The 25,442-nt window shown below is 41.7% G+C and overlaps 2 protein-coding genes across 3 annotated transcripts in view; both read right to left on the bottom strand.

Annotated features, from left to right (window-relative positions):
* The window catches only part of LOC135446670 (protocadherin-23-like), an 85,694-nt gene extending 81,090 nt beyond the window's left edge, over positions 1–4,604 (bottom strand). The window contains exon 1 of one of the 2 annotated variants that reach the window (XM_064710809.1): positions 4,425–4,604. In XM_064710809.1, coding sequence (XP_064566879.1) covers positions 4,425–4,505 — 81 coding nt within the window. In that variant the 5' untranslated portion in view covers positions 4,506–4,604. Of the gene's footprint in view, positions 1–86; positions 155–4,424 lie in introns of those variants that run through there. The other variant, XM_064710811.1, reaches the window with a different exon arrangement.
* Positions 4,605–21,322: 16,718 nt separating this feature from the next.
* LOC135447365 (protocadherin-23-like) lies at positions 21,323–23,371 on the bottom strand. The gene has a single exon (XM_064712300.1). The coding sequence runs from the start codon at positions 23,369–23,371 to the stop codon at positions 21,323–21,325; it is 2,049 nt and encodes a 682-aa protein (XP_064568370.1).
* Positions 23,372–25,442: the final 2,071 nt, after the last annotated feature.

The following is a 25,442-nucleotide window of genomic DNA, read 5'->3' as shown; positions in this document are numbered from 1 at the left end:
AGAGCTCTTTTCAGAAAATCAAAGTGTTCCTGCTCCTCCTCGCCTCAAAACCACAGGGGGAAAATGAAATATAATGGCTTACGTACTGCCAACATCCCTCTTCACTATGATATACAAGAGCATGATTTCACAGGTATCCAAGATGCAGGATACGCAGTGGACAGCTGATTGAACCCTAGCAATCCTAAGATTGCCCTAGTGGAAAAGGAGAGTTGTTATAAAACCCTAACACCTTTCAAGTATCCTTCACATCAAATGTAATCTCCCTACAGAACATTAGATTAACTGCTTTGGTATTCACCTGAATTTAACAGCCTTCCCAAACTCTCAGAAAGCCAGAACACCTGTGGGGGAGGAGATGGGGGTGGGGTCTGTTCCTTCCACAACTGGATTTCATCACAATGATCACAAGCTCTTCCACCTTTAGGCCTCACAAGTTTGACTGCAACAGAGCAGATAACTGAACATGCCACAGCCTCAAATCCTGGAAGGGCTCCTACCAGACTGAAAGACAGCACAGCAGCTGCTCAGCAGTCACAGTCGCTCAGCCCATTTATGTTCCTTTGACTAACTCCCCCCCCCATTAAATAGCAGATCAAATATTAGGCTTGCAAGAACCATGGCTAAAAGCACCACTAGATTCTGAGTGAGTAAGATGTGTCCTTGAACAAAATGAAAGTATTCCAGATGATTACAGAACTTCCCTTCTCAACAATGCAATGAACACTGAAACAGCTGTTCAGTGGGAAGAATGTTCAGCTGTGGTTCAGTCAGGTCCCACAGTGCAGGAATGAAGGCTTTCAGAAGTACTGGCAGATTCTGGAGAGTCAGAAGGCCACTTGGTGATAACACAGTAACATAAACAAGGAGAGGGAAATGAAAGAATCACTGGAGGGAAACTACAGTAAAATAATTGCTATCATTTGGGGCTGAAAGAAAATATGTTGTTGACATCCATTACAGGAAGGAAATCTGACAAAATATTGAGGAGGTGGAAGAGCATTCTCACATTTTCAACCCTATTTATACAATTCTATCTCTTAAGTTCAAATATTCTTGTCGACAAACATAAAAATCCTTTCACTTAAAAAACATATGAACATAGTTGAAGAGGAGACCTTAAAAGTTATTAAGGTAATACTTCACCACACCTTTTCAATATGGCCATTTCAACAGGCTAAGCAGTTATGTAACTAGTAAATGAAAACCACCCAAGGAGGGTTTATGAAAATAGTATTTTTATAGTATCATCCAACGTGCTTAAGAAAAATAGAATTCTTTTCTCACACTAACAAACCCCAGTGCATTAACAAGTTTTATAAATTAGACTTAATGGGTTCTTTTTCCAGTCATTAATGTCACACAGTAGTACCTCGTTTTGCACTTTAATGACTTCTTTGCCTATATCATCTGGCAGTGCTCAGCTTCCCATCGAAGGGTCTGAATAAGGAGATAGCACCAGAGCTCTATTCCATAAACTCTCAACTCCCAAGAAGCAGCATCTACAGTCCCTGCTTTTGTCCCAGAACATAACGCATAAAACTCCTTTACTGTAACTGCATTTGCCCTGCTTATAGTTCCAGCATGAAAAAAAAAAAAGTACTTTTTACTCAAAAACAAAGTACTTTTTACTGTTTATTTCAAGTTCTGCCCAGTGGACTTTCCTTCATGTGTTTGTTATGCAGCCATCAGAACAAAGTTATTTGTGAGAACAAGTCTACTCACACCTATTCATCCAGTCAAAGCTGAGGATAAACAGCAATGGAAAGAGTTATCACCCCAGCACAAAGAAGAATATCCAAGCAATGGAAGGAACGAGAGTATTTTCAAGCAGTTGGGATTTTTGCTGCCTAAAGGCAACGACCACAAGCCTCATGGAGGCATGTGAGCTTTCTCAAGAGAAATTAAAAGCAGCTGTTAAATTTCTCACTCTCCTTTGAGCCCGGATTTCACCGTGAGGAGTCAGTATCCTGTTTTACAAAGGGAAGTGGGCGGCTGGTTTCTTTTTCACAATAGAGCTGACCTGTTGGTTCTGGAGCTCCTCAGATGAAGGTAGTTGGACACACTACAGCTGCTCTGCTCCGGAAAGAAACCAAATTTCAATCTGTAGTAAAATACTGCCCATGGTCATCCTGGAGGTATAAAATGCATGGCTTTAAATTTGTTTTAGGACTGTTGTTGATGAACTGTATCTGAAAGATACATAGGCTATCTACACAGCTAGAGTGGAATTTTTCTGCAATAAAGACACCTGGAAATTCGACAACTACTATCAACTAAATAATCTCAAAGTTTTAAATTCCTGCTGATACACTGCTATCAAAGAATTCAAGCCTTGATTCTTATGTCAAGCATCTCTGGACTCAGACAATGAAATTAAGCAGCTCTTCATTTATAGATGCATCTAAAGACAGACTACAGAGAATCAGAAAATTTGTTCAAAGTTGTGATACTCTTCACAGTATCATAGAGACACAGAGAAAAAATTCATGACACAAAAAATTATTATGTAGAAAACATCAGACAAAACCTCAGAGAAAGTTAAATCGTGTCTTCCTTTTTACATTTACAAGCCAGGTGATCACATAATTACAGGTACTTAAATGTCTCAGTAAAGTCCTAGCTATTGGACATGTTCAAGGGCTTAAGACAGGAATAAGCTGGAAGACAGGGTTTTTTTTTCCATCATGTCCAGAAACACAGGAGAAAAATTTACCTTTTGATAGAAAAAATAGTAACTGACAGAACCAGAGAAGCTTGGCAGTTAACAATCTAATCTTTGAAGCTTGGAAAAGTTTGCTAATGTCAGCAACGCATGTCTGCAATTCTCTATAGGAATGAAGCAGACTGACTACTATCTTGGGTAGGACTATTTGAAATTTATCAACCACAACACAGAAAGACAAGAAAGAAACCAAAACTGCATCTTCTGTTGACTTAATTAGAAAAAGAGAAACCCTGCCAAACACAAAAATAAAAGCATGAGAGGACTAAGTGTTCTGCATTTGCCACATAGATATTACTAAAGTGTTCCTGATTGCTAAAACATGGAAATGGAAATACTGCTGATAAACATAAAAGCCAGCTGTATTATTAAAAGCATGTTTTTTATAGGAGAAATTTCACAAAACAAGTCACCATCCTGGTTCATGCTATGAAAGTTTCTAATGCTCTATTGCACCGATGAATATTATAACACAAAAGCTTAACATGAGCAATTGGAAACCCCATGTAATAAATAAAGGTTCTTTGTATACTTGGACAAGTTTTTTTATCACATTCAGTCTTTAGAGTCTTTATGTCTCACTTTTCTATGCTACAGCTCACAACGTGAAGAGTTTCACAGGATCAAGCACAGGGCAGCAAACTCCTGTGTTTTATACAAGTGAATTTGGGAGGAAAGTACCTGTCCAGACAGACCATACAAGACACGTGTAAGAAGTTGAAACAGCTTCAGTCACAAATCAAATAAGACAAACAAACTAGTCACATGATCTAGGGTAGACATACTAGACACCTTGGTAAAAAAAAAAAAATTCTAAAAATACAGAAGAAATAAGACTAAATTCTGCAGTTAAAGCAGAGGACTGAGAGAAAAGTACCCTCCCTCCTATTCTGATTTAACCACTATCATTCAAGCTGCTCATTAATATAGTCTTACCTGAAAGCACAACTGGAGAAGAGCCTCAGTAACCTGAGGCTTCAAAGGAAAAAAGCTTTACACAAGGCTAAACATGGTTTAGAGCTGGATCAGAGAGGGAAAGGTAGCTAATTACTTTTAACTCCCCTTATTACAAACATCAGCATCACCAAGAAAATTTAGTGCACTGTTTGGCACAACTGTGATAGAAAATTCTGATATCTAAAATTCACTAAGGACTTTTTTTAAAGTACCTGCTGGACTTTTAAAAGGCAATATGAGTACTATCTCCATTAAGGTGTTAAAAAACCCCTAATTTTTGCTGTGGAGGCTTACCACAACCTGGTATATATATATGTAAAGGGGCCTTTCCAATCAAATAATAAAGCTTGTTGGTGGCAGAATAGTTGATTACTTTTATCTGGTAGCAGGATAACTGTAATGCATTGTCCTAATGATCTTCAGCCAGGGAGTTTTAAATTGGGCATGCCCTTACCACATCTCAGTTTCTTAACAATACCTTTCAGATACTAGGAAAATTAATAAAGACAACAAGATAAAGATATCTACTGTAACTTCTTAAACACATCCATTTCTAATTGCAGGGAACAACAGCATAAACTCTAGTTAAGCAAAGTTCACAAAAAGGCTGTATTTGTCAAAGAAAAACACAATCTGTGGGACTTTCAAACACCTAACATTAATAAAGATTTTTCCCAACATACAACTACCAAAATGGAAAACTTTGTGACCAGTGGACATTCAGGATGCAGTCTACACTTACAGAGGTTTTAATTGCAACATGCAGGTTTAGTGTGTTGCAATTACTGTGTCCAGTAATCCATTTTTCCTGTTCACAACACATAACCAGGGACAGATTAACACATAGGAAACAGGTCAGTGATAGAATAGTCCACTAAGTGGCGAGTGAAGGCAAGGGGTACATTAAATGCTGAACATGTGAAATTTCTAGGGAATGGGAATGACTACATGAGTAATCTCTCCTGCAGAAATTAAATCTGTTAGGCAATTAACTGCCTGAAGTGCTATATCCCCACTACAGGGATCACAGCTGAAACTGTCCCACTTCAGATTGTTAACACCTGGACAAAGCCATTAGGCTTGGAAGTAAATCATTACCTTTCCCTGCTGCTGAACCTGCAGAAGCATTCCTGAAGACTTTCACGTTTTTATATCCGTTTCTACAACTTCCCGGCAGGTCCCTCAAAAGTCAATCACTGATATTCAATGTTTTCCACTTTACATTGAACTAATTCATTCAAGATAATGAAGTCAGGCATTCAGTATTAAAGAGGCCTCTGGGGGAAATAAACCAACAGCAATGGTAGGGTAAGAGCACAAAGAGAACTGAAATTTCACAGTAAATTCTCCTTTATGAGAGAGGACCTTGCTTTACTGTCCAGGACTTTTCTTTCTCTTTCCATTTTCTTCTCTTAAGACTTATTTCCACAAAATGAATTTCATGTCCTGGATTTATTATAATCAGTTTCCTGGGAAACATCCTGGCATACTACAGCATCTCACCAGATTATATCACAGTGATTAAGAGCACCTTCAAGACTAGAAATGCTTTCCAAGCACAGGTCTACAGCTGTGATTGTGGAAAACATATATGGAATTTTTTCTGGTTTTAATGAACAAGAAAAGCCTTCACCTACACATATCACACACCCCTTTTCAGAAAAAGGAAAATGGGAGCTTGATTTCTGCCTCTGTCCCTTTATGAGTGAATTAACAACTGAGCTATCAGAGGGGAAAAAAAGGGTAAAAAAGGAGATAGAACATTTATTTTACTAACTTCTTTGCTTCCTTAAGGATCAAAAATATGCTTTATTTCCAAAGGATGTCAACATTTTTAACAAGGTGCCTGCAACACCTTGTTAAATTCATATGTTCATATTTAATAGGGAATAGGAAAAAAAAAAGCAGTGAAACAAGTTTCAGGATCATTTTAAGTGAAAGCCTGTATTAATTTTTCAGCTCAGAAAAGGCAGGATAAGATCTAAAGCACTGAACCAGAGTAAGTGTGATAAAAGAGCCAATATAAGTCATATCTCTGGGGATTTGAACCACAGAAGATAACAACAGCCTAATCTTGCTACTACTTATTTTGTGCTTCTGGTCTAAATGTCAAAACCATATTAACATCAAAAAAATCCACTGAAAAGAACTTCAGACTAATGGTACTGGAGTGACTGGAAATTGAAAAAATACTCCAAAACACAGATTGGAAGAGCAAATTAAGGATGGCTCCACCAAATCAATGTTAGTATTTTAAGGTTTTGAATAATATATCACATAAAAATCATCCATATTCATTGATGCTGCAGCTAGATGTGATCAATATACTTATAGCTTAGTAACCCTCTGAAGATATAAAATCCCTCTGCAATTGTCACAAATACACACAATGTTTCCAGAATCTAAATCTGTGTACTACACTACGGTTTCCAAGGCCAGCAATGACTGTACATATGAAGAGAATGTGAACTAATCCAGTGAGATGAATGATTCTAGAGGAGTTCTATGGAAAAAACCTGTTCCTAAAGTTCACATTTTAAATGAGAGTAGCCAAATAATTAGGACTCAACTTATGGTTCTGTATTATATTGAATCCCATTTTTATTATAATTTAAAGGATAAGAATTAACAGTACCACTTTATTGCTGCAAAAGGATATGGCAAGAATATTGAATGGCCTTAGTACTGTATACTTGGTAAAAAGCATTCAGATATCTGAAGAGAAATAATTATTCTAGATTTATTTGGTATTAAAGGGTGCTATCCACCATGATAATGACACAATGCCTCTTTTTTTCCCAGCTGCTATGAAGGGCAGCTTAATATTCCAGTCTCATCTCTGTATTTGTTAGTCTACCTCCTTCCTATTATCTTAAAACTGTTTTTAAAACCTTCCATCAGGACTTTAATTACCTGTGTAATCTTTTCTCCCGTTCCATACATGCAAAAGCAAACCTATAAACAAAACTAGGCTGAATTATAACCACAATTACATTATGCATAAGAACTTCACAGATTCAAGAGGAATACAACTGAGATTTTTATTCTTCCAAGTCAGAGATCCTATCTCTTGCTTATAATGATGTATCTTATTTAATTCAATGAATATTAACTTCAAAAAGGGATTACAGATATTCTAAATATTCAGAGGTCCTGAATTTTCTAGAGGATTTTTAAAAGCAGGGTGAGGAATATGACAGATGACTGTCTCTTGAGGCTCTGTGAAGGCTTCATTAACAATTCCACTCAAGAAAAGCAATTTTAGTACAGCATGATAAGAATATCCATACTCACTGTGACAGTTCATGAATCCTCCCTGCAAACAATTCATTAACTTTGTCTGACATTTGGAAATTTTTAAATAAATATTGTTTTTTTAATTGACTAACTCTCATACACACTATTTCCAATCATACCACTCGAACCAGACAGAATGACTGGCCATTAAGAATAACAACAGCTTCATTGAGAGAGATTGATTAAAGTCAGTAAAGAGTTTTCTCCTCCTTGTCCACAAGGAGGAAGTGGAGAGAGCAGAGAACACCCAAGCAAGAAATATTCACTGAGCAGATAAAACATAAGCTTAAAAAGCTTTGAAAGAAAAGCCTACAGAGGGGGCAATCTCAGACATTTTCAGAGAGCAGAAAGAAGGTGGTCTTATTTAGCTGGAGACACATAAGTTCACGTGGGAACAAAATGTCAGAAAAGCTTTGTTATGAAGAAAAGCCGGAAAGTGCAGAAGCCAAGAGGAGCTGGGCTGAATCCCAATAGTCACATGAAAGATTTATGATATCTTCAGAAGGTGCTTAGAGACCCCACAGAGGTTCAGATTCCAGGGGCTCAAAGAATGAATGGCCTAATGAAATAAATCCCTAACACATAAGCCAGTGAAATGTCCCACCAGAGAAGGAACTCCACCGGCAACCCCAGTTAACCTGTATGTTATTAAAAAGAAAAAAAAATGGAATGAATTCATGTGCAAGTCCATGAGCCAAGAGAAACATAGATGGTTAGTCCTCAGAGCAAGAAGATGAGATTTTAACAGCTGCAAAGTGTTGAGCTAATGCTTCAGAGGATATTCTGCTGTTTGGTGGATTCTTTCCCTCAGCATCACATGGAATAAAGCTGAGTATCTGCTCTAGGTCTCCTTGGCCCCAGGACTAGACTTGAAGATATACAGAGAGAATTACCATGCTCTTGGAGAAAGAATATCACCAGGAATCATTTCTTTATAAGAAGCTTTGACTTCTCAGAGACTCATAAGCCAATGAAAACAGCCAAGCCATTGGACTTGAATGTTTCAGACCATATAATTACCACTTAAGTTTAAATTAAATGGAGGAATGAACAACAGTTAGCCTGTATCTCAAAGTTTATGTGATAAATACATAATGCTCAAATGAGCAGTTAACACAGACCAAAAAATCCTGGAGGGTTTGAGAAATGTATGAGGTATGAGAAAAGCCTAGCACTTCAATTAATCACTGAAGTGATATTTTTTATATTAAAAAACATAGGTATTTCTGGACAGAAGAAAATGAAGAGAAATGTGTGTCTCAAGATGAAATGAGAGCATGCTGTTAAAACTGGCCATTTTAATTGGCCATTGGGGAAGGAGTACCTTCCCCACTTCTGCTATCAGCAGTGACTGTGGCCAGCATAACTACAGTGAGGACACAACAGGTCCTCACAAATAAAATTCAAACTGCATTCCAAGTGGGAGGACCCAATATAGAATTATTATAAAACAGACAAATCAAACTGCAAGCCTGCAGCCGTAACCATTCTAGATCTTAACAAAACAATCTCTCTAAAAAAAAAATCAAATGGAGGGACTACTAGAAAAGGAGAAAAACTGAATGTGGCAACTACAATCCTATCAGCCTGACTTAGACTATTAGAACAACTTTCAAGGAATAAAGACAGAAAGGAAGACAAAACATTTGTCAAGTACTTCAGTATCTTTCCAATAACAGATTTTCTCTAGGCACAGAAGAAAGCTGATCTGTATTTAATAAAGCAACCAATAGAAATCACATTTCTTTACATACTACTTAGTAGAGATAGCACAACTTTTAGTCAAAGAGTTATATTTTATAAAATTAGGTAAAGAAGGAACCAAAACAAGTTGTCTCGAAAAAGGGAATTAACAAATATGTTGTATTGATAACCAGCTTGTTAAATCTATTAATTAACCAGAAAAACAAAACAGAACATAAGCAACTCGATTAACATTCACTAATTCCTGAAACTAGAAAGCACTATCAGTGTAGGAGATCAAGAGGATCTTTATACAGAAGAACAAGAAGACTGAAGTAATAAATATAGAATGACAATATATGAAATTACATACCAACAAACAAACTAATATCTCTTGCTGTGACCTGGGAATTTATTCATTGAAAACTGAAGAAAATAACCCCAAACATGGATGACTATAAGTTAAAGAGATCCAGCCTAAAAAAAGATAAATGCAAACTGATTTAGGTGAGATGTTACCCCTTAAGTACTAACCTTCCTCTGCAAATAACTTGTCCACTTAAAAAACGCTGAATATAGATGTTGGAGCAGAGAGGTCCTGATGCTGTTGAGTCCGGGATGGAAAGAAAGACTCCAGTCTTCAGGTGGATCAGAAGGGAAAGGCATTTAATGAAAGCAGCGGGTCTTTTATAATGTGACTCGCTAAGGTGATACTGAATTGGTCTCAAAGTAGAAACATCTCACTCTGTTGGTGAGCTATGAATAGCAGACTGGGGAGAACCATATCTATAAACAATTGTTACAGAAAGAGAGATAATAATTGTTTTAATTATTTTCCTCTAAAATCTCCAGGCTCAGCCTGGGGACAAATCATCTCTGTTCTTTCTTCAGCTGAACTGAGAATATCCACAAGGTCCAGTGGTCTGACTAGAGCCAGTGATCTGATGAAAACACCTGCCTGACCATGTATTTCAGAAGGCACAGCAGTTCTGGTATGTTTCCCAGAAATGTGGGGTAGGCCAGGGGAGGGTTTAGTCACTGGGAGCCTCTGGGGATGGTGGGTACTGAGATTTGCACCTGATAATCCCTACCAATGTTTCTAATTTTCATCCATACTTTCAAGGAAAAATTACCATGATTAGTGCATGCTCATAGGCCTGAAACATGGTTTCCATTAGAAGCAATTAGCAAGAATGATGGCACAGCATGAAATCAAAATCTCAAAGAGTGCACGATAAATGGCCTCCAATAAGATGTAATAGACATAGAAAACATTTGTGCTTCCTGGCGATTTCTGAACATGGCATTTCAACAACGTTTAGAAACCGAGGGATAACTTGTGTCCCACAACCACAGTGTTCTGGAAATTTAACACATGGTCTAGTCTAACTCCCAAATACTGGCTAGAGTCTTCCTTTCAGACAAACATTTCTGAAAATTAAAAGCAGTTAGCCTTCCAAAAAGTCTGTTTCAACTGTCAGGTCTTTCCCCCATCCTCAGATACAGGCACAAGTGAGTATTAAAATAAAATTTTAAAAACCCAACCAAAATTTTGATTAGTTTTGAGAAAATGTAAACATTACTTCTTTAATTGAATATTACAAACCTAAGAGACCTAGGGTTTGTTTTTTATCAATGGAAAGTGAACACAAAAGCAGTCTGGTATCATAGCAAAATCATTATAAAGCTATACCCCTGCCAAAATTATTGCTAAAGACACCAACTTCAAAGACAGCTAAAAAAGGAAAAGAAACAAATTCCAGGATATGGAATTTTCCTTTCATAGTAGCAAAAGAGAGCAAACAAACAAACAAGAGCCAAATACATGGGGGGTTGCCATTCTTCTTTCTTTTGAAAACCAGAATGAAATGCTCTCTCTTAGATCCTTTAAAAGTTACACAAATCTAAAACTAAAGGAGAAAGAATTTTCTAACTTGTGACTTCATTTTCAATGTAATCTTTTGGGGAAAATAATTATTCTGCTATTACTAGACACAGTAACACATTGCTTTGAAATGTGTTACATTAAGAAGGGGTTCTGGGCTCTGGGAAAGCAGGTCATATTTAGTTTGTTTAGTATTAGTTTGTTTCATCCCCTTGCTCCTACAGGGCATGCACACAGCATTCTCTTCCTCTCAGAAACCCACAGACACACATTAAACTAACTGGGATTTTAAAAATGCAGAAAACCTGAAAATCCCCCCAAAGGACAAGCTGTGGCTGATTTCATTGCAGAATATGTTCCTGAGCTCCCTGTATGTTTGAACAACTGAAGTTTTTTGAAAAGATGCTCCCAGTTCTCCCCACTGTCTCTCAACTTGTCCAGCCACCAGCTGGAGTGATGTTGTTGTATAGTCTTACTATAGACCTACACAAGCACAAGGCAGAGGCAGGAAACATCAGGTTTTGTCTATTTTAAAACCCATCATTACCAACCCTTGTGGTCTGATTCAATAGACAATGTTCAATTCGAGTAATTTTTGCCCCATCCTTCTTTTGCACCATGAGCTGGAGACTAGATCCTGATGGGGCTCCAAACACCAAGTGACCCTTGGTACTACTGGCGCTGAACAGCTACCCCAGATCTTCACAGGAATAACCACAAGTGTAAGCACAGTATGCTCAAAAACATCCAAAGTGATTTATTTTCTCAAAATGCTGTAAATCAGGTTCTCTTGCATGTCTTCATGAGCAGCAGCAGCAGTACAGTACATAAAACAGGTTTTAAGTGTTTTGTGTACTATACTGAGCAAGTGCTGAGTTGGTGCTTTAAGGTCACTGCTTCCCTTCCCCTGAATGTAACTGCAAATTCTAAAGTCTAAACTCTGATTGATACATGTATGTAGATGAATGTATTTTCCAGTGGTACACCAAAAACCCTATCTATACCACATGCACTTATGCTACCATGCATGGCTTAAATATTAACAGAAGGATAATCCCTCTGTCCTAGAGATTATTCTCTTCCATTTGGGAGCATCTTAAGACAATCTTTTCAGAAGAAAATAACAGACATGCTTTATTGAGTCCATGTCCATGTAAACACACATTAATCCTACAGAAATGTCAATTAAGCATCTTAGTGATCAAAGTACCAAACTGAAATGTATCTATAAAATTACCTAATTAATAAAAATGCAATAGCCTATCCAATGATTAATGAAATAACCTTAAGTAAAAATAATTAGGTGTCTATGTATCTATGCAGTGTTTAATATGTGACCTTACTGGTGTAAAGAAGCAGAGATGAAGCTATCAATATATCTGTGACAGCCTATGAGAAAACAGTTGCATGCAAATAACAGGTTTAATATTAATGCCACAATACAGAAGGACACATGGAAGAAAAGACTTTTGTAAATCATTACTCTGGTATGTCTGGACACGAGCTCAAAATTCAAAGCAGGGTAAACTGAACGTGTAGGATAAAATTTTATTAATTGGGGGTTTATGTAACTGAAAACAAAAGGTCATGTAGAAGGTAATGCACCAGAAGCAGAATGCAGTCATCTCCACAGTTTCTTTGATTGGTAAGATACATCCAGTTCCTTGGACACTGCATTAAACCATATGTGTTTGTTTATAACTGTTGAAAAAAGAGCATACACAAGTTGTTTGTCTCACATCTGTTTAGCCAGACATGAGCTAAAAACTGCCCTTCCTGGTGCCCTTTTCCCAGTACCAGATGTAGGCACAAGTCAGTGGAAGTGGAGCAGACAAAGGCATGACAACCTAATTCGCTGCATGAAGGAAGTAGCTGGGGACAAGGAGGGGGAAGGGGAGACATAAACACTTTACACAAGGTCAGTGCAGGAGATTGAGACATCTGTCAGGGCTGGAAGTTAGTACATTTGCTTTTATTACAGCCAATAATGTTAGTACTGCAACAGTTTATGCTGAAAGCAGTGCAGCCTGTGAGCATAACTACATAGGCACAACTACCCTGATTTTTTATTTTAAATCATTTCCCCAGGAAATGGAACTAGTAAAGTCTGGCATAAATGTAATGCTTGTTTTCATTTAGTTCTGAGAACAGGAAGAGAGAGAACGTAGAGCTGCATCTCTAACATACTTTCAGTAATAGAATGAAAACCCACTTCTAAACAAAGCACTTCAAAGCATTTCAAAGTCCATAGATTTGACCCATCCAGAGTAATCCAAGTTATCAATGGGGTTGGATTTGACCCATCCAGAGTAACCCAAGTTATCAATTGTCCGTCCCTTAAAACAATGTTCTCCTAACTCTCCCTGTCAGATGCTACAATGAAGCTTAGGTTGTACTGTCAAGTCCACCCACTTAAAGAAAGCCCAGTTAAAACTTTCTTTATCCTATTTCATTTAAATAGGATTAACTGAGGAATATGATTTGACTCCATACACAACACAACCAGTAACCCACCTACTTGGGTACATATTTCCTGCCTCCACCCTAAAAACACTTAACAAGTATTCAGAGGAGTCAGCAGAGATTTTATATCCGAGCATATCCAGCCAGCACACAGGTCCTTACAAAGATCCCTTCTGCATTAGAGTGCACTAATAGTTCCTGTAAATCCTTACAGTTACTACATTTGGCCAACCACGTGTCAGAAAGAATACAGCTATTTAATCACCTGCAGATTATTTAGATATAATATAAAATTATATACACAAGTTTATGTAGGAGAGTAGCTCAGTACAAAGAGGGGAGAAGTTGCTGCACATCTTCTGTTGCAATGCTAAATATACCACCACTCTTCAGGCATGACAGAAATCCCTTGCAATTCAATATTCTGAGAAGAATTATTTCACCTAAGTGCCAATGAAATTAATGATTTTGTACAGCTTCTTATATACTTGTCTCAAAGAGCTTAGAACTGATTGAATGAACTGTGATTTATGAGCATCATTTTAAAAATCCATTACTCCTCCTGAAAGAAGTGCCTTTTTACACAGATTAGTATGCTTTTCTCATAGATTGAGCAAGGCACTATCTTCTATTAATTCTGTAACGTGTGAACTTTCTTCTGCTACATTTCCTTTATAAACAGCACTTAATTTTATATTTTCACCAGTGGCACGTTTCAGCATTTGGTGTTAAAGAGTAGCTGCTGGCCAAATGCTTTTTATTTTTTTCAGCTAACATGAAGGAGTACTGGAAATGAATGGAGAGGTGATACAGCAGATGTGAAATCAAAAGGAGTTGGACCAACATCCTCTTTGTCTCTAGGTTGAGAGCAAAAGGTGCTTTCTCCTGGAGTAGGCAGCTGATTGACACATCCACCACCACAACATGTTAAGGTCAAATGATACTTGGGAAATGCTGACGTGAGGGCTAGGTAATTTCATTAAAATTAAAATGAAAAAAATCCATTCAGGGTTACAAATGTGCACAAACTACCTAGCCTGGGATGTCCTGAGACTGAAAATGGTCAAACACCAAGAATCCATGAGGGAAAATGTCACGTTTGCCCTGCTCTTGCACTCATTCAGGGTGTATGCTTTTAGCTTCTAAAACAAGAAGGATATGGGGCTAGATGGAAAATTTATTGGTCTGATACAATACATACAATGACTGCTGCATATAATACCTGCCCCAAATGAGCTGAGTGATATTTTACCCCAAGAGTTTTGTTAGCTGATATCTCTGCTTCCATGCTGTTCACGCCTGCAGCAGGATTTGAACAATCAGCTGGACAGAGAGCCCCATTCCTCATTACAGAAGTGTTCACAATAGTTTGACACTCAATGTGGAGTACGGATTGCTCAGACAAATTTAAAAGAAAAATGCAGACTCTGGAAATCCATTTTTTTTTCAGCATGCAACTAGAAGTTTGTTTTCAGGAATGTAATGAGCCATGAAGTAAAATTAAAAGGCTCATCCTGCTGCATGGCAATCTGCTTGCATAGTAAGGTGGAATTTAGGGATTCCTAACTCATCTGTTTCCCAATGCTTTAAAGCCTTCCAGGAAAGACTGAGCATTCTGCTCACCCAGCAATTCATGAAAATCTGTGAGGATGATAAAATGCCATTAATATTTGATAAATTGACAGAACCAACCATATCCATCCATTTACAGATTTTTAATAATTTGCTCTAGTGTACTATAAGACAACTGCTGATGCCAATTCTGTGTATAAAAGTGAACGCTAGCAAAATCCATTCATTTCTGAATTGGGATGACTTCCATCTAAAAAAGTAGTTCAGGACCATTACTCCAGAAGGTCAGTGGCTATAAATGAACTCTTGCTGGACACTTAACAGAAATGTTATTCATTACGCTGCATAAAAATCTAAAAATTTAACAGCCAAAGGTATTCAAGAACTCTGTCTTTGCCACGGGTGCTCTGAGTAGGCTATTAGCTAATATTTTAATACACAGCTCTCTGCAATATAAAGTCTATGATTAAGACTTTTTAATATCATTACTCCTTTTCCATAGTTAGGGACACATCTAATTTCTCCAACAAGAATATTACATATGCTCGCATTCTATCACAGCTATAGACTGAAATATGCAGAAAATTTTGGACTTACATAAACTTTCAAAACTTCCCTCTTTCCAGACCCAGTTTGCTGACATCAATTAAAAGATTTTCCTGAGAACTGGGAAAAAAAGGTAATTTACTGCCAAAACTTTTTAAAAGTTTTTGTTCTTAAACTTTAACATAATTTTTAATTCTCAAATAAAAGCCAAATGTTTCCATGTCAATGTGTTTTTGATGTTTCAATATTTCATATGTTCTCAAAATCATGGATTAAAGTAGCAAACAGCTGTAGATTTATTACACAGATGGGGGGCAATTACCTTTGGAGAACTGTTTTTTTGCAGGTGTTAGACACTGAAAATTTAACACTTGCCACATTTAAGAGTAACCACAAACTAAGAGAAGCAAAGTGAAAGGCTTCCAATACCAATTTCCCAGGATCAGAGCTTCTTAAATCTACAAAGCACCCATTCGATGTCAGATAAGGATTGCATCAAGGAGCAGAGTCTCATTCTTACAAATGCTTTAATTATTAAACGGAACAGTTTTTCTATTTTTAAAATGCTAAAAGGCCACCATAAGAGAATTCTTAAGCAAAAGTATTTGGAGAGTTCCAATTCACCTGAAGTTACCTAATGATTAAAATTATGTATTTTGGGGGTTGATTTTTTTTTTTCTTTCTTCCTGCAATCAACTCAGCATGGCCATCTACTACTGCTGCACAGATTCAAAGAAACATCAATTTATCTTTGAGCCCAGACCACACACACTTCCTAAAGCTACATATTAATAGATCACAAAAAGCTGTGCATAGCTACAAAAACCGATTTTATATCCCCAAAGCTATGATAAAATACTGACAATCTACTGAACAGCTTCTGGAGTGCAAAGAGATACTTGTTGTGAATTCAGAAATAAATAATTGCTACAAAATTACATATCTAACCGATAAATGATGACATGTTAACTGCTTTCAGATTCAGTATAAGAATAGAAATTGGATGAACAAGTAAATAGTTTGGTGTTATAGTTACAGATTAGATGACAAATTTCTTTGCTGTTGCTGTAGTTTAGTCTGGGGTTTGGTCTCTCTTTAGTCTTAAAACACAGTAGCATTTCAAGTCAACAAAAAAAATCTGTCTTTTTTGCAGCTGACTTTAAATTGAATACAGTGAAAATAGGACCTGGAGAACTCAAGAAGCAGAGGAATTCATGGCATGACATCTTTAGCATCTTTCTGGCTTACCTCTAACAGGGATGGGTTGGATTTCATAACTCTTTAGAATTTGCATGAACCTTCTTTGCTGGCTTCATTTCTGCTTTTGGTAATTGCAGTGGGGCTTAAATGATCCAGAATCAAAACCATGAGGGAAAGGACTGCCCTTTTAGCTCCTTGTTTCACCATTCAGGGAAAGAAAAGGAAGAAAAATGTGGTCTGCAGCCAATGCTGGTGCTACCTGCTTAGTGTCTCCATGACAGATTACGGTCTCTAAGTCTCCATCCCTCAGAGCAGGGATGAATCCTCCATTCCTTTTTGTCCTCTTAGTTTTCCTTTTAATTTTGCAGAAGGCAGAGAAAAATTAGAAAAGATGCATGTTATACTGTCTTTTTAGAATTCTCTCTTTCTGCAAGTAGCTCTTGGAAATGTGTATTTCAAGAAAGTACAAATAACAACTCTCAAATATACTAAGCACTTAAAAATCCTCAAACCACATGCATCCTTCTTACATATATTATACCTTTAAACAGTATTTTCTAAAGTCTCACTGATTTATTATTCCACAATTCCTGGCATACCTAGATTAGCTTTAAGACCTTCAAACAAAATCTTTCTTTGATGTCATTGTATTTACAAACCTCCCACAATCTCAGCATCAGAAAGTCTATTATTTTTAAATAAAAGGAATAAACTACCCAGTAAGTTGAAACAGCCTCCTTAATGGATCAGAAAAGTACAAGTTCTCATAACACTGGAATGCATGTGATTCTCTATCATTTGCCAGATAACATATGTTTTTTCTCTTCCTCTGCTCTTTCAGCAATGACTCTAAAGCCAATAAACGTGAATTTTCTAATACACCATAAAAGAAAATAAATTTACTAAAAAGCTACTGACATGGCTGTTACTAATTCATGACAACATTCTCTTCAATATGCAATTACAGGTACATAACTTGTTAGACTTTTCATAAGAATGCACGTGCACTGTAAGAGAATGACCAACCCACATTTATACACCACAAGCTACAGCACACTCTGGCAGTGGAAGCAAGTTTAACCTACAAGCCCCAAACACATACAGAATGTACTATGCTATATAACTCAAAACAAACACCTTCATTAAGTTCAAAATTTGAGTTGAACTGACAGCTGTCATCATCACCAAACTGTTAAGCTTTGCAGAAGCCAGTAAGGGAAATACTCTTTTATGTAGGAGTCCATAGAGGATAAGAAAGAGAATGTGGTGTTTCCGTCCCATCTAGGTAAAAAACACCAGGCAAATTGATGCCAACATGATGTGCTGATTTCTCCTAATTCAGATAATATTGCAGCCTGCTCAGAAACAGAAAGAGGAAGAAAAAATATTACCTTTCAATACTCTACTTCAGCTAGAAGACAGGAAATCCTGACAAATCTGGCAATACAGTACTACAATTATGAGACATATTGTGCTAAAGAGAGCCTTAACAATGAGTATTGAGAAGCATTGCAATCACCAAAAAAAGCTTGAAAATAAAATTTGTAACTAGAATTAACCTCTGTTATCAAGGCAGGTCTATGACAAAGCTTTTTTTCTTAATTCAGGATAAGTAAATGGCTCAGAAGAGAGACATTTTGTCACACCCCCTTACCCTTAGGCCACAGAGGTGCAGTTATCAAAGAGTTACACATCATCAGATGCTAAATCTACCTAAAATTGTCAAGATCACACCAAAGAGTGCAGAAATAGGACATAATCACCACCATCACTCAACAGTCGATGGACATTTGTAATCACACTGGTCTTTGAGAAGGTACAGAAAGAAAGACAGGAGAGCACCCAATGAGTTCTCATTCGTTCCTCCATCTTATTCCATTTCTGGGTCATGTTGAAGATCTTTAGGAAATTAGATTCTTATTATGCTGAAACATCATCATAATAACTGATTAAGGCCAGTGGCCACCCAAAACTAACATGCAGTACCTCTACATGAAGAAACCAGGATGTTGACACATCTGCAAAAATCAAAGCATTACTAAAATGTCTGCAGACATCACAAGTCACAAAGAGTGCTTCTGCTGCTTCCCTTTTAGTTTCTGCAAATTGCCTTGATCTACAATTTATTTCTGGTTGTGTTCACTTTTACCTTCCTGTACCTTTTTTTTTAGGCATGCCACCAGTAATGCTTAAATTTTAACAAAGGTGTGTCTATAACAACTGGTAACAAACCAGAAGTTCAGTATCAAAATAGGCCAAAGTTAAACAAATGCTGTTAATGACTTCAAAATTCTACTTAGGTCTTTCACTGCATACATCTGCTCTACTTTCTAAAGTCTGATAACCCACTATTTTCCCACTGATTTTCCCTTTTCTTCATTTAACATTCTCCCATTTGGCTGCTCAGATTTCTGATCTCCCCCTGCATTACCTAACCTGAGGATGCAATATTTTATATGCAATATATTAATTAATGGCAACAAATACCATTTATTTGTCAGGATTCAAATTCTCCCTTACTGGTCAATCTGCACTGGAAGGCTGAGTCCTTTGTTCACAAGGAAAAGCCCAGACACATGCCCAGAACAAAGCAGTACTTCCAGAAGTGGTTGAAAAATATCTTTTAAGTACATGGTTAATTCTTCTAATTGGTGAATTCCTAAAGACTAGGAGGAACCACTAATACAGACTTACATGCAAGTTGATCCATTTCACAGGACTAGCCCCCATTATGGGCTACATCTGTGGAGAGTAGGGGGGAAATGGAGATAACTTGAATGATCACCGTAGGAGTTCAAGATTTCCCAGAAGGAAAGAAATCCCCCATTATCCACATGCAGTCAAGAACATATGGGAACAAGTTGTGCAGCTATTTAATGGCTGGGTAGAGGCACAGCAAAGCACTAAGGCAGAAGGCTCTAGACAAACTGTGTACGAGGCAATGGTTTGTCACCAGCTGGTCCCCAGACAAAGGTTACTGATGAACATGACTGCTTCAGTAATGCCCTCTGCTTGCAGAGGGAAAAGACTAGAGGGTTTAGAAGACTTCCAGATATCATGATTGTGACTCAAATATAAAACAAATGTTTATCACCACCTCCCAGGCTGTGGAGTAGAGGCAGATGTGACATGAGTAGCCTCCTCCAATATCTTGGTTTGTTTCCTATTCTCCAGGAGCAGCAAAAACAGTACCATGGTTACCTCCTTCTCATGCTAGCTCTGAAGTTCATGAGCCCACCTGGAGCTGACTCATACCACAGACCCTGAAAAACAGCTTTGGCCAAACCAAAAACTATTTTTTACATTCTCATCACTCACTCCAACTCCTGGAGCAACATAAATGAAGCTGCCTGCTTCATGCTCACAATCTTTGAACAGAAGATTTCCTTTCCTGGGGGAAAAGGTACAAGGATTATTGTAGAAGGTGGACATGTTTAAAGTTTAAGCCCGCTACACAATGTAGAATTAAACTTGGACATCACTATAATGATCCTGGATTAAGCTGCAAGTAGAACCAGCTTCCTCTCCTGGCAGGCCATAGAATACTCACCTGCATGTCTCTCATACCTCCTTCTCATTCATGTTTGGCTTTATTACTCCTGGTTCAATCATGACCAAGACATGACTATTTCTTTCTACTCTCTAAACAGGATTATGGCGGCATGGTGACACTTCCAAAATTCAGTGCACCGTGAGTGATATCCACGCCCATGACATCACAGTGCATGACAGGTGCAGCCCTAGAAAATCTGCGCTATTAACGCACGAAAACATTAAAAAAAAAATTAGTAAAATCACAATTACAAGTTATTCGCTTTGAAGCACTCAGGAACCCTTCGGGAGGCTTCCACCCGCTCCAATCGGAAGCAAACAGCCGCTGTCCGCCAGCCGGGCCGGGTGTGGGGCTGCGGCAGCGCTCCCTGCGGCCCCGCCGCCTTTCAGCACCACGGACGCCCGCGGCGGGGCCGGGGCTGCCGCACGCACCGCTCCGCACCGCCCCGGGACATCGCCGACTCCTAAAATTATGTGGTTATTCTTCTCCTGGGCTTTCCTGGGGCCAGCGGTGCACGGCGTTCTGGGGTCTCTTTGGGGTTTGGGTTTTTGGTGGTTTTTTTCCTCCATCGTGTTGAAAGAAAAAGAAAGGGCAGTGATGGGATTTTCTTTCTGGCTTGGAATACCAAATGAAAAACTCCATAAGCTCAACCTGCCCAAGGTTTTTTAGATTAAATTGTATTAGGGCTGTAAAAATTGTGTACTTTTTGAGCTCTGAGTACAATTTGGAAAAAGGAGAAAAAATGATATAGAGAAGGAAACGTCTTTTGTTCCAATCAGCTATTGTCAGACCCAAAATATCACCAATGACTCCTGACTTGAAAAGAAAAAAAATAATTTAGTAGGCCACCCGAAGATAAAGACAGATTGAAGATAAAGACAACCTGAAGATAAAGACAGACTAATTTTTCATCAAATTGTACTGAGGAAACACATTGCAGTCCTCCCTAGGTTTCCTCTTTAAGCAATGGTTTTTCCCAAATTCATGTAAGCTCTGCACCAACTCAGAAGCATTCACAGGCCCAACTGCTGTGAATTTTCTTCTGATGGAAAAGGCTTTGTTCATTTCAAAGGTATACATTCTGCAATGCTTTCCCAAGTTAAAAGCAAAAGGGCTCTCTGTCAATTTCTGGCTCTCCAAAGCCTCCCTTCAACTTCACCTGCAAAGACTAAAAAGGGGTTTTTATGAACAACTAGAACTTTTTTCTCTATTAGAACTAATCAGTTTCTTCAAAGGCAGGGTGAGTTGATTCACATCGTTAGCAGGCAGCTCGGTAACCATCACAAAGGCCCTGACGTGCATGTTAATTGTGTGTTACACTGGCTGCCCTTCTCTCTGGCTCAGTTTGGGTCATGCTGCCCTCGGGACGGGTCCTACCGACTCTCTGAACACCATCTCAAGTCCTCAGAAGTATCACAGCTGGTTTAACTCCCTCTGAGGTTTAACCAGAGCTGACACTTGACTCCCTCTGAAGACCTGAGCTGTGCTCATTACCCACGCTGCAAGTATTACGGGACAAGGAGCGCTTGTGAGACTGGCGGTACGCGCTGACTGCGCTCCACCTGCCGCGCCCCCTGCTTCCCGCGGCAGTGTTGGAGAGCGGCGGCGGTGCCACGGAGCGCGGGCGTTCCGGGGGCCGGGCCGAGCGGGGCCGTGTGGGGCTCACCTGGAGGAGGCGGCGGCCGCGCGCGGCGTGCTCGGGCATGCGCGCTCGGTACACGGCGCGCTCGAAGCGCGGCTCGTTGTCGTTGGCGTCCTCCACGCGCACGCTGAGGCGGCACGCGGCGGCGCGCGGGGGGACGCCGCCGTCCCGCGCCACCACGCGCAGCTCCAGCGCCGCCTGCCGCTCCCGGTCCAGGCGCGCGCGGGTGCTGACGGCGCCACTCCGCGCGTCGATGCGCAGCAGGGCCAGGGCGGCCGCGTCGCCCTCCAGCGCGTACCGCACCTCGGCGTTGGGCGAGCCCGGCTCGTCGGCGTCCGAGGCGCTGAGGCGGAGCACGGCGGTGCCGGGGGAGGCGGCCTCCGAGACGGCGGCGCGGTAGTGGGGCTGCGGGAACGCGGGCGTCTCGTCGTTGAGGTCGGCGACGCGCAGAAGCAGCGGCTCCTCGGCGGAGAGCGGCGGCGTGCCGCCGTCCGTGGCCACCAGCCGCAGCTCGTACAGGTCGCGGCTCTCGCGGTCCAGCGGCCCCGCCACGCAGAGGAAGAAGACGCCGGCCCCGGCCGTCCGCAAGGCGAAGGCGCCGTCGCCGCCCAGCAGGGCCAGCGCGATGCCGCCGCCGTCGCCCTCTGCGCCCTCCTCGTCGCCGCCCTCGTCGGCGTCCGAGACGGAGACTCGGGCCACGTAGTCGCCGGGCCGCGCCCCTTCGGAGACCCGTGGGCCGCCGGTCTCGGTGAGGTAGAGCAGACGGATGGAGGGCCGGTTGTCGTTCACGTCCAGCACGGCCACGGAGACGAGGACGCTGGAGACCTCGGGCTGGGCGCCGCCGTCCCGCGCCTCCACGACCAGGCGGTGCAGAGCCCGCGCCTCGCGGTCCAGCGGGCGGCGGAGGCGCAGGACGCCGCTGCGCTCCTCCACCGCGAAGTAGCCGTCGGGGTCGCTCTGCCGGCGATTGATGGCGTACCGCACCTCGCCGTTGGCGCCCAGGTCGGGGTCGGTGGCCCGCAGGCGGCAGACGGCGGTGCCCGGCGGCGCGTCCTCCCGCAGCCGGGCCCGGTATTCGCCGCGGCTGAAGGCGGGCGCGTTGTCATTCTCGTCCAGCACCCGCACCGACACCCGCAGGCGGCCGCGTCGCCGCGGGCTGCCGCCGTCCCACGCCTCCACCACCAGCCGGTGGACGTCCGCCCGTTCGCGGTCCAGCCGCCGCAGCAGCACCAGCTCCAGCGGCTCCGGCCGCACATAGCGCAGCTGGAACAGCGGCGGCTCCCCCGCCGCGCCGCCCTCCTCCACCAGCGCGTAGCCCTGCGTGCCGAAGCCACCCGCGTCGGGGTCGCGGGCAGCCGGCAGGCGGAAAGCGGTGCCGGGCGGGCTGAGCTCGGAGATGTTGAGCTGCAGACTGTCCTTCGGGAAGCGCGGCGGGTGGTCGTTCACGTCGGTGACAGCGATCTCCACCTGCACCACCTCGCCGCGCAGCGTGGCCGCCGCGAAGCTGTAGCGCGCCCGCCGCTCCCGGTCCAGCCGCCGCGCCGTGCGGATGATGCCCGTCTCCGGCTGGACGTGGAAGTCCGCCAGCACTGCCGACTCGCCGCTCCCCTCCGACAGCAGGAAGCCCCCGGGTGGGTCCGCGCCCGGTGGCAGTCCCGCGCGGATGTCGCCCACCAGCGTCTCGGCCGGCAGCCCCTCGTCCACTGCCAGGCTGAGGTTATACACCGGCGCCGCGCCGCCGCCCGCCGCGCACAGCCACAGCGGCAGCAGCAGCGCCAGAGCCCGTCCCGTCGGGGCAGCGCCGCCCTGCCCGGCCCGGCACCTGCCGGCCCGCAGCCACCGCGCCATGCTTGGCCGCTAAGCCGGCATCGCGGGCAGCCCGCGCCCTGCTGCTCGCCACACGCAGGTGCCTCCGCCTCGCCGCCGCGGGAGCGACTCGGAACGCCGCCGCCGGGGATGGGAAGGACGAGCGTGTGCGAGGAGGCGGGAGAGCGGCTCCCGCCGCCGCCGCCCCGCGCAGCCCCCGCCCCGCCGCGCCCCCGCAGCCCTGGGGGGGCGGCTGCGTCCCCCGCGCACGGACGTGTCGGGATGGGTCGGGATGGTGTGGCGCTGATCCGGTGCCGCCCAGGATCCGGAGAAGCCTTCGCCGAAATTGATTACTCGGGGAATCAGCTGGCTTCCTGCTGGTGGGACAAAGCGTGACTAGCGCACGGACTGCCTCTAGATGCAGAGGCATGGCTCGTGAAGAACAGGAATTTAAATGAAACAGAAATCTGCGAGGATAAACGAGTTTGCACAGTTCAGCAAGGATTTGTCTTGCCTTAATATTCTGGTCCTCATTTTCCATTAAAAGGCTTGCTTGTTATTCTAGCACTGGGTCAGTAAATAGCAACTCAGCATGGCAGGGAAGTATTTACCAGAAGTAAAGCTTTAAGTAGAAACTTCAATCAGTTTCAGCAAGACTGGAACTTCTTTCCTTTACCACTATTCCTGACTCCAGTATCTATCTCAGAATGGTCTAAGAATAAGTGTTTTTCAATTACACCAAGAATACACAGTGTCATATAAATGCTAAGTACCAGCCATCCATCTATCCATGAAAGCCAAGTACAATACTTTAGTGGTTACTCGTCTCTTGCTGTTCCCACTGATCCTTTACAAACTTAACTTTAGCTTTCAGGCAAGAATCTAACAGCTGTTTAGAGAAAAGTAAATTCATCCCAGGACAGACAAGTAAAATCTGGGCAAAGACAGTAAGTAGCAGGAGTTACTATAGCTTAGTCCTCTTCTATGAAGGGGCACTTGACAGGGCACCTGTTCTACTATTTGCCTCTTTTCCAAGTCATGGAAGAACTACCCAAGTGCACTGCCAGAGCACTCTAAGGAGGGAGCAAACTCACTGCAAGTGAGGAGAAGATGAAGAGGATTTTTTTCCCAACATTTTTGAAACCTACATAATACCACATATCTGGGTTAAGAGAGAGAACTAGGTTCTAAAGAAAGTTTAGAAGTCCTACTCCATTTGTGTAGTTGCATGGACAGGAGGGGGAACACATGAGACCACATCCACTGTGTCTGACTTGCCTCCTTACACAGAGAAACGGGGCAGAGCAAAGCTTAGGTCTTGTCAGATCTTCTTAGGCACATTCTGAGAAAGTCTCTGTATATTTATACACTGTGATAATTACAAGCATAGAAGCAAGAAGGAAATGCAGAGACCCTTGCCAGCTTAGTTCATATTCATTGAGAAAACACATGGATCCTCCCCAAGTCACAGATGTTCAATATGAAAATGCCTGAATTCCACTGAATCACAGCAAGTTTGGAAAAACGGCCATGTCCCTTGCAGCCCATGCTGTCACTAAGAAAACATGTGAATCATGTTCAGTCAGGCACATTCACCAAAAAAACTAAACAAAACCTGCTGTTGACATGGTCAGGCAGTGCCTAAAGAGCAAAATTCTGTCTTCAGATACAGCATGCATAAAGATAGCAGGGGAAAAATGAGACTGACGTAGTTATCTGTGGTTCTGGCAGTATCCATGTATTTTGTGAATCTAGGACACTTTAACAGTTTTATATGAAGTAAAGTCATATGAAAGCACTGCCCAACTACAGCATATTTCCAGAAATACTACATCTTTGGGACACTATAGATGTTCTGCCTACTGTGAGCATGAGCTTTACCTCTTAAGTGTTCCTCTACCTTCTTTGCATTTCTGCCTTCTCTAAGTCTATTCTTTCTTCCGTTCTTTTCTTAAACATTTTTCTTTCTCTCTTTTGCCATGTTCATGACCTCATTCTTTTCTTCCACAAATCACAAACAGAAGTTTCTAAATCTTAAGGAAATGTTTGCCATCTCCTGGATATATTTAGCTGCCCCTGCTCTTCCCCATCTTCTCAGTGACAGGCTGACCTA

The sequence above is a fragment of the Zonotrichia leucophrys genome, chromosome 4 (assembly GCF_028769735.1).
Source record: "Zonotrichia leucophrys gambelii isolate GWCS_2022_RI chromosome 4, RI_Zleu_2.0, whole genome shotgun sequence".
NCBI classification, from domain to species: Eukaryota; Metazoa; Chordata; class Aves; order Passeriformes; family Passerellidae; genus Zonotrichia; species Zonotrichia leucophrys.
This window is presented reverse-complemented; position numbering and strand designations above follow the sequence as displayed.

What these genes read in the sequence shown, in the direction of transcription:
- LOC135447365 (XM_064712300.1), bottom strand. Translation starts at nt 23,371, where the DNA reads ATGGCGCGGTGGCTGCGGGCCGGCAGGTGCCGGGCCGGGCAGGGCGGC.